Source organism: Papaver somniferum, chromosome 8 (assembly GCF_003573695.1).
Source record: "Papaver somniferum cultivar HN1 chromosome 8, ASM357369v1, whole genome shotgun sequence".
In the NCBI taxonomy this organism is placed as follows: Eukaryota; Viridiplantae; Streptophyta; class Magnoliopsida; order Ranunculales; family Papaveraceae; genus Papaver; species Papaver somniferum.
In genome coordinates this window covers 145,237,735-145,247,163 of record NC_039365.1, presented here as the reverse complement: position 1 = coordinate 145,247,163, position 9,429 = coordinate 145,237,735, and the positions used below count along the sequence as shown (strand labels likewise).

The 9,429-nt window shown below is 39.0% G+C and overlaps 2 protein-coding genes across 4 annotated transcripts; one reads left to right on the top strand and one right to left on the bottom strand.

Annotated features, from left to right (window-relative positions):
• The first annotated feature begins 472 nt into the window (after positions 1-472).
• On the top strand, positions 473-3,346 carry LOC113306934 (endoglucanase 5-like). Its single transcript, XM_026555847.1, has 9 exons — positions 473-898; positions 1,000-1,200; positions 1,312-1,401; positions 1,494-1,658; positions 1,756-1,879; positions 1,987-2,150; positions 2,245-2,575; positions 2,659-2,778; positions 2,870-3,346. The coding sequence occupies exons 1-9, from the start codon at positions 494-496 to the stop codon at positions 3,157-3,159; spliced, it is 1,890 nt and encodes a 629-aa protein (XP_026411632.1). The 5' UTR covers positions 473-493; the 3' UTR covers positions 3,160-3,346.
• A 261-nt stretch (positions 3,347-3,607) lies between these two features.
• On the bottom strand, positions 3,608-7,804 carry LOC113303342 (nucleolin 1-like). Of its 3 annotated transcripts, none has more exons than XM_026552367.1 (17): positions 7,642-7,804; positions 7,508-7,535; positions 7,271-7,404; positions 6,902-7,003; positions 6,698-6,823; positions 6,342-6,452; positions 6,175-6,264; positions 5,735-5,842; positions 5,547-5,636; positions 5,381-5,437; positions 5,191-5,288; positions 4,990-5,107; positions 4,797-4,903; positions 4,619-4,688; positions 4,439-4,530; positions 4,002-4,309; positions 3,608-3,920 (listed from the first exon to the last, which is right to left on the bottom strand). In XM_026552367.1, exons 1-17 carry the CDS (start codon positions 7,654-7,656, stop codon positions 3,895-3,897), a joined length of 1,680 nt encoding a protein of 559 aa, XP_026408152.1. In that variant the 5' UTR covers positions 7,657-7,804; the 3' UTR covers positions 3,608-3,894. The 3 variants fall into 3 exon arrangements, with proteins under 3 accessions (XP_026408152.1, XP_026408153.1, XP_026408154.1); XM_026552368.1 differs by having other exon boundaries at positions 5,191-5,282; XM_026552369.1 differs by lacking the exon at positions 6,902-7,003.
• Positions 7,805-9,429: the final 1,625 nt, after the last annotated feature.

Here is a 9,429-nt window from a genome sequence, read left to right as displayed (position 1 = left end):
CCCGAGCAAATCCAAAACAGTTGACGCCCATAAATATCTCTGATCAGATTGAAACGTGGATGTAGAGTCAAATTCTCAGTGTTCACTTCACCGATGGTATTTTGTGTCCCAAAGGCTATGGCAATTCTATCTAGGCTTACAATGTCAACAACAGACAATCGAACTTTGGTTAATGATGTTTGTCTGGCTACGTGTGGTGTGGGTCTTGATGTGGAGTTTCATCAGACTAGATCTTCTTAATGATTAAGCCTTATTTGTTGACCCAAAATTAACAAGTTAATTTAAAAATAAGTCAATCAATGAACATACATGTATCACAGTATACGTGCACAGCTCTACTACAACGTGAACACTACTAAAAACCAAAGTGCACACTTGTTCCGAGTTAGGAAATTCATTTTTCTCATTTACAAAGTCTCTATAAAAACGCAATGACATCAAATTCTTCGGTACAAACATTCTTGATCTAAATCGTATAAGGCTTGTTGTAATCATGAAAATCATCAACATACTACTTTTGGTGCTAAGTACATCTCTAGCACTTGTATCTGCTAATTATAATTATGGAGATGCATTGGATAAAAGTTTACTGTTTTTCGAAGCACAACGATCTGGTAAACTTCTTGCGAACCAACGTGTAAAATGGCGCGGCGATTCCGGTCTTAGGGATGGATTTCAACAAGGAGTAAACTTGGTAGGAGGATATTACGATGCTGGTGATCATGTTAAGTTTGGATTACCCATGGCATTCGCTGTCACAATGATGGCATGGGGAGCTATTGATTTTGTAGATGAAATCAAATCTAGTAATCAATTAGGACACACTTTGGAAGCTATCAAATGGGGTACTGATTACTTTCTTAAAGCTCATACACAAGCTAATGTTCTTTGGGGTCAGGTAAATAAATTCTTTGGCGAACCAAATTTTACATTTATTTTTCTACCATATGGGCTCGTGTAAAAGTATTCATGAAAATTATGGTGAAAATATAAATTCAGGTTGGAGATGGTAATTCTGATCATTATTGTTGGGAACGAGCCGAAGATATGTCGACCTCGCGAACTGCTTACAAGATTGATGCGGGACAGCCCGGGTCAGACTTGGCAGGAGAGACGGCAGCTGCTTTTGCTGCGGCTTCTATAGCTTTCAAGCATTACGATTCTGCATATTCTAGTCTACTCTTGCATCATGCAAAACAAGTAAGAATAATCTATAGTTTTCCTTTGATTATCACTTGCACAATTCCTATTAACAATATCTGGTGTAGAAGTAGACCAAATGAACCTTTTTTTTTTCCTTGTGTATTGCAGCTTTTCACATTTGCTGATCGGTTTCGTGGTCGATACGATAACTCCATTCAAAATGCCAAAAACTTCTATGCTTCTGCATCTGGTTATTCGGTATGACATTAGACTTGCATCCTTTTTTTCCTAATTTTTGTGGTTCTTTAAGTATTTGACTTTTCTAAATTTGATCATTTTGGTATGAATAGGATGAACTTTTATGGGCTGCTACTTGGCTTTACCAAGCCACAGGAGAAGACTACTATTTGGCATATGTTGTGAATAACGGTGCCTTTTTGGGAGGAACTGGTTGGGCTGTTGGTGAATTCTCATGGGATAACAAATATGCTGGTGTGCAAATTCTCCTTACAAAGGTATATTGGGATCATTTTTGATATGTTGCTAAGAAATGGGATTTGTATTCTTAATTGGATTCAATTGTGGCTAAGAATACTGAAAAATGAATTGCAGGTTCTCTTAGAAGGAAAGGGTGGAAAATACACTTCCACTTTACAGCAATATCAAGCTAAAGCGCAGTATTTTGCTTGTTCCTGCATGCAAAAGAACAGTGGCTACAACGTGCCTCGGACTCCTGGTATGTTGTTCATAGTAATGTTGATATTGAGCAAGTTTGTGATAAATGTAAGGTACTCATCTTTGATTCTTGATCGAATTTTCATATTCTCCTTGTCGGTTTAATAGGTGGATTATTATACATCCGGCAATGGAATAACTTGCAGTACGTCTCATCCGCTGCATTTCTTCTCGCCGCCTATTCTGACTATCTCTCAGCCCATAACACTGCTCTCAAGTGCCCTGATGGTCAAATTCAACCTGAAGCTGTTCTTCAATTCGCCAGATCACAGGTAATAAATTTGATAAAAAATAGCACTTCATTTTAACATTATGGAAGTTCCAAGTGACTAAATATGTTGATCTTGTTTGTTAAAATCCTCCCAGGCTGATTACATTCTAGGGAAGAATCCAAAATCGATGAGTTATTTAGTCGGGTATGGATCCAACTACCCACGGTATGTTCACCACAGAGGAGCTTCAATTCCATCTATGTCAGTTCATCGTTCCACTGTGGGATGCGCTGGTGGCTACGAGGACTGGTACCATCGCAATTCTGCAGACCCTAATGTTATTTATGGAGCACTTGTTGGAGGTCCAGATAAGTATGATCAGTACACTAACGAACGTGACGACTACGAACAATCTGAACCTACCATTTCTGGTACTGCTCCACTTATCGGTCTCTTCGCCAAATTGCAAGGACATGGAAGACCAGGTATACACCTCAAACTTGTTTCCAATGCCCATCATCACATTGTACGATTCTGATGAAACTTCTTGTTACCATGGACTTTACAGCCCCCTCATATCAAAAACCAGTACCTGTAGTTAGTTACGGACCTTACGGTCAAGGGTCAACTTATCAGAAAGCAACTCCTGCAGTCAGACATCCATATGTATCACCCCAACAAACATCAAGTGAGTATCAACTTCCACTGTTCGTACTGTGGTTTTGCGAGTTCCTTTTTCATGAAACATCGTATAACAGTCTTGTATTTTTTGTTTGCAGTGGTACCAGTAGTGTTCACTCATTCAATAACCGGCTCATGGAAAGTAGGAACAAGGGCGTTCTACCGACACAAAGTGGTGATCAAGAACACATCTAAGAAGCACATAACATATCTGAAAATGGGGATTGAAAACCTATCAGGAGAACTCTGGGGTCTCACAAAGACGTATCAGAAAAACATTTATGAGCTCCCAGCATGGCTCAAGGGATTGCAACCCGGTTCTCAACATAGTTTCGTATATATTCAAGGTGGCCCTCAGGCTAAAGTTAGGATTTTGAATCACCGTTAAAAACATGTCTTGCGATTTTAATTTTACTTTTTCTTTTCCCCGTCCCTTGTTTTTGTAATGGTGAGAGTTGAGAGGGAATAGGATTTGAGTCTCTGATACACAAGTGTGGATTCTAGTGTTTCATATTAACCGGTCAAGTGTATGATTATAAACCAAGGCCTAAATGAAAGAGCCTTTTTGAATTTCATAGTTACTGCACAAATCTCCTCCTAAATCTAAATCTACCTGTAGAATTTGGGGTGTTCACTAAAATGTCTGCCCAAACTTCAAAATCAGCTATACTAGACTTGACTCTATACCGTGAAGAGTAGATAACATTACAGTGCAGGAGGATGACAACACCGGGAAAAAAGGAACACATGTCTTGTGGCAACTCCCAGACATACCTAGAGGAGAAGTTTAAACCAGGTACCAGTGCAAGAAAATAGGAACAACAGCACGTGCAAGATATGAGAAGAGACAATGGTGTTGATTACTAGATATTGATCAATACAACTCTTGCTGAAAATCACACATTATGCAATCCCATTCATACTTGTTTACTACTTAGAGAATTAAGTTCAAACTACTAAAGTCTAACATACAGAAACCATCAGATTCCCCCTATAGAAACTCCAATCCAAAAATAAAACAGTAAAAGCAAAAATATAATAAGATTATATGGTCATAGTTTTATGAACGAGAACAGGAGGCATCCCAAATCCAAAACTCCTCACTGTTTCTCCCCCTTCAGCTTTAATCATCAAAGGTGGTTTTCCTTCCTGCATTTAAAAAAGAGATGTTACATTAGAACGGGAAAAATGAAAGATATTGAACTGCATTATTTACGGAGACAAACTAACCTGAGTAGGGAGTTGATCCGCGTCCTCCTCTAGCACCACCACCAAAACCTCCTCTACCACCACCACGTCCACCCCTTCCTCCACTAAATCCACCAGATCTACCTCCGTCTCTACCACCTCTTCCTCCACTAAATCTTCCTCTGCCACCACCACCAAAACTTCCTCTACTGCCACGACCACCAGAGGCACCATCACGGTCTCTTGGTCTGGCTTCTTCAACTGTCAAGGCGGATTCGCCAAATTCAGCTCCATTCATCTCAAGAGCCTTGTTGAAAGCTTGGGCATCAGAAAATTCGATGTAGGCAATCCTGAGAAATACAACAGGCAGCATTGTTATGACAAGTAACCTTTAAGAAATAATGTTCAAAAACCGCAGCAACTAAATGCAAACAAGCAATAATTTCATAGGTGTAACACCAGTTAGAAAATTTACTAACCCCTTGGCAGCACCAGTGTCGTAATCTTTAGGAATAGACACCCTTGTGATATTCCCACAAGTACCGAAATGCTCTTCCAGGGAGCTCTGGATCTGTTTGTAGGGGAAATCAAAATAATTACTAAACAATTACAAAACTGGCATAGAAAAAAACTAACGTGGATACACAAACTGATTATACCTGGTCAATTCCATGAGATGTATCAAAACCTCTAATGTATATGGTCTGTCCCTCCGGTTTCTGATATCCACTGGAAATTTGACAACCACCCACCAAATTATTAGCAAAGGCATTCACCCCCAAAAGAATTAGAAATCCAGAAGTCATGGTTTAGAACATGAAAAGTAAGTTGCAGTACCCGCTCTGAGGGGTAAAAGCACCCCTATCACCCCTGTCACCTCTTTCACGAGCAAAATCAAGCTTGACAGGACGTCCACATAAATCCTTACCATTCAACTTCACTGCCTGCGAGAGTAAATTGTCAATTAGAATAATTCTAAAGAACAAAAGGGTTTTTAACAGGTCATGGGAGCATAAGCTGGGAAAGTTACCTTCTGTGCACCTTCTTCTGTTTCAAACTCAACATGGCCGAATCCTTTGAACCTTCCGTCCTCGTCTGAGGAGAAACGGATATCAGCAATTGGCCCACATTGTTTAAAGAACTCAACCCTACACAAACAGGAGGTGTTGAGACGATGACATTTATCAAAGGTCAGAAAGATTGAAATTTCTCATTAACAAAGTATACTCACACATCAGGTTTGTCAATAGAAAATGCGAGATTCCCAGCAAAAAGTGTCTTTGATCCTCCTCCAGTGCTTTGAGCCTTAGGAGTTGCAGGGGTCTTAGGCTACAATATGAAACAGGCAAATGAGTGATTGAAGAATGAGCTGGAAAAAAACACAAATTATAATTTCCATGAGCAAAAGAAAAGATCATTACTGCTTTAGCTGGTGTTGCTTCAGCCTCTTCCATTTCTTCATCAGAGTCTTTGCTGGCCTACAAGTTTACCAAGTAACCAATCAGCACATGGACAGAATGTAATCCAGTGTGCATTAACACTTTAAACTCACAATTCAGGCAAGGAAATCACAAATATGTTTTGTACCTCTTTCTTAGGGGTCTTTGCAGGCTTTTCATCTTCACTCTCATCGCTTGAGTCCTCAGATTCAGAACTGCTGTCTTTAGCAGCAGGTGCCTGGTATATAGTAGAATCAACGGTGGAATGAATAAACATCAAACCTAAGGGTAGAATCATATTGTAAATTGTTTATCACAGCTTTGTTTGAGAGATACCTTTTTCACAGCAGCAGGTTTAGCAGGTTCTTCATCAGAACTTTCATCAGAGCTATCATCAGAGCTACTTTCCTTTTTGGCAGCAGGTTTTGCAGCAGGTTTAGCTTCCTGTAAGAATGAGCAGTGGAAATAGAATTCACGAAAATATCATGGGACACAAGACAGAAATGATGATACACATCCCGATACGCTGTCAAACTTGGACAAGCAGTATGTCAAGAAGTCGATTTGAAACAGTTTATTTTAAGAAACCAAAAACATAAGCCGTGTACCCAATGCATGTTAAGAGGAGTAATCCAAACTATCTAAACTGTCAAACCGTTTGGGACCAACAACAACAAAAACTTCTTAAACAAATAAAAATCATACGCAACACAGAACAACAACAACGCAGAACAACAACATCTACGCAGTATTCAACATGCTCTGGTTATTTTTACCTCTTCATCTGATGAATCATCTGAACTGTCATCACTGGATTCTTCCTTCTTTGCTGCTGCTGCAGGAGCAGCAGGTTTCTTTGCAACTGGCTGTTGCATCAGGGGATTTTTTATCAATAAATCAACAAACCCCACAAAACCAATATGAAAAATCAAACAAAACAAACCTCATCCTCGGAATCACTCTCATCAGAGCTATCATCACTGGACTCTTCTTTCTTTTTGGCTGCTGCAGGTGCAGAGGCTTTCTTTGCTGGGACTACCTTGGCAGGAGGTTCCTACAAAACAAAATCAGGTGGGGCATTTAAGCACAAGTGTAAAGTTGAACAAAACAAAATCAACAAGTGCCATACGAATAAAACTAAACAACTCCTCAAAATCAAAATCATTCGGAAAAAAATTACAGCAGTTAGAACAATGGACGTTTCATTGATATGAACAACAGCATATCCTGCTCTTCTGATAATTATGGTTTCACACAAAAAGTGAAATTATAAATTACACATGGCTAAAGAAAACTCACAGCCTCGGAGCTTGAATCATCAGAATCATCATCACTACTTGATTCCTCTTTCTTCTTCACATTTCCGTTCTTAACAGGAGCAGCTGCAGCCTTTTTAGTTGGAAAGGCAGCCTTGGGTTTAACTTCCTAAAACACACAACTTTCGTTACACATAAAATCTTTTAATGCAAAAGAAACCAACAAAAAAAAGATCATAGTACTCACTTCCTCAGAATCAGAATCACTCTCAGAATCTGATTCAGAGCTGCTAGATTCAGATTTTGCTTTCTTAGCTGGTAATTGTTTTGTAACAGGAACCACAGGTTCCTGAAATAACAAATTGAAATATGAAATAACATGCAAGACAAACTGAAAATAAAAACTAAACTTACACTACAACATCAAAATAAAAAAGTCATAATGAAAAACCCAATTTTCCATTGTTGGGTTTCTCAAATTAGATATAAAATCTCTACAAAATCTCTACAAGAGACTGACCTATCTTTTGAACTGGTAAAAAAAAAAAGACTTCTTTGATAAAATTTCATGGGTTTAAATAACAGTGAAGTGCTTGAAAATAAAAACAAATCTTACATCATCAGAAGGTGATTCTTCTTCACTGCTGCTAGATTCCTCTTTCTTCTTCTTAGGAACCACCTTCTCAACAACCTTTTGCTTCTTAAGGTTCACCTTCTTCTCGATTTCAGTCTCAGCATCTCTTTTGCTACCTATAAAAACCCAACCAAAAAAATTGATGTTAGTCAAACCACCAACAAAAATCATAAACAGAGAAAACAAAGAAAAACCATAAGAACATGATAAAAAACAAACCTTTCTTTCCTGATTTAGCAACGGCAACCTAAAATCAACAAACAAACAGAAAAAAAATTATCAAAACCAGTAGAAGAAAAAGCACCAACACTAGATACATCAACAGAAGAAGAGGAACAAGGAGAGGAACATACATCTTTACCAGCCATTACGACTAAAGATCTACGAACAGAGAAGAGAAAAGAGGTAAAAAAAGAAGTGAAGGCTGCGAAAAACCCTAAAACTGCTAGGGTTTAAGGTGAAAGAGAGAGACTGAGAAGTGATTGCAGCAACTTGTTTTATATACGGCGATGAGCGAGTCTTTTAGGGTTGAGATTTTTGAGATATTTAGGGGGAAGAAACGGCGACACATGTGTTGTTTTATTTTGTACGTGTTTTGATCCACGCCGTTTATTGGTAAGATCTGAGAGTGGAGATTATGGGACTAAACGGCCCGTCTCAGTTAGGTTAAAAACTTGAAAGGAGGACTGGAGGAGTCTCGCTTTGGCTTAGGATTTTGGACCACCATCATTTGACCGTGGACAAGAGACATAAACATGCTTCAAAAAAAAAAAAAAAGACATAAACAAGTGCTTACTTGTGGACTAGCAATAAAAACATGATCGCTAAAAACGGTACCAGTTTAAACATGGCGGATTAATCCATACAAAACAGAGTGATTTTGGTTGTTGGATTTTTGGATTGGCACTCGTCTTTAGCAACCATGAATAAAAATGAAATAAGTTGACTAAATTATTACTGTAATTGACTAAATATCACCATTTGGTTTACAAACAACCTAGGTAGTAAAACCGTTAGAAAACATTTTTAAGGTTGTTTTAAAATTGCAAAATCAAGTTTTTTTTTGTCATACATCTCACTTCCTGTAATGATTTCTTTTCTCTTTTTTTCTTTTGTAGATTTCGGATCGTTCTAAGGACAGTTGATAATTTTGGAAAACTTAAGAGTTTCACGCATCTCTTACCTTCCTCTAATGATTTGTAAGATTCTCACTCGAACCTTATAGATAAAGAAAATGAATCTCAAGGAATCATATTTTGGCAACGGGGGATGTCGTGGCACCATGAAGACGCGATTTTAACGTCGTGACATTCCATGTTGTAGTAGAAATGCTATTTTGGCGCCATCGCGTGGAGATGGTTGTGAAGATGTGATTTTGGCATAGTGGTCTGCCATGGCGACGTGAAAAATGTCATTTTGGCGGCGGGGCATGCCATTGTACCGTGGAGATGCCACTTTGGGCCGGGGAACGTCATGGCATTAGTGGGCATGCCATTTTGTCCCTTGGGTATGCCATGATGCTTTAGAGATGACCATGGCACTGTGTCATGGTCAAGCTAGCAAGGATGGGGCTATTGCACCGTGGCCATGGCCAACCTTGGAGATGTCATGACATGATGCATGTGGCCAAGCTAGTAGAGGAAAGGCCATGACACTGAGCCATATCCAAGCTTGGAGATGCCACGGCATCGCGGCCGTGGCCAGACTACTAGGCCATGGCCAAGGTAGTGTTGGCACTGGTATTGAATTAGCATCATGTTTGGTCGGGATGGTACTTTGGTGTTGCTTTCATTACGAAGCCAATAACAAATCAATGTTTCTCATACAAGGATTTAACACATGAAACGCATATAACATGTACGAGGAATCTAGACGTGGAAGTTTGTTACTTAAGATAACGTTCAATAAAACTCTTGTCATTGGGGACTACCCCAGCATCGTGGAGAGAGGCTCCAGGTTAGATGGAGGCTTTATTAATATGTATACCGAACAAGTTCAAGGAATTCACCCATGAAGTTCTGCGCGTGTCTTAAGACATCTTCAATATTACTCAATGAGACTATAAATATTGATACCGGAATCAATGGAGATTCTATACACAGGTGAGTACAATATAAATACTGGAATACTCTGTAAATATA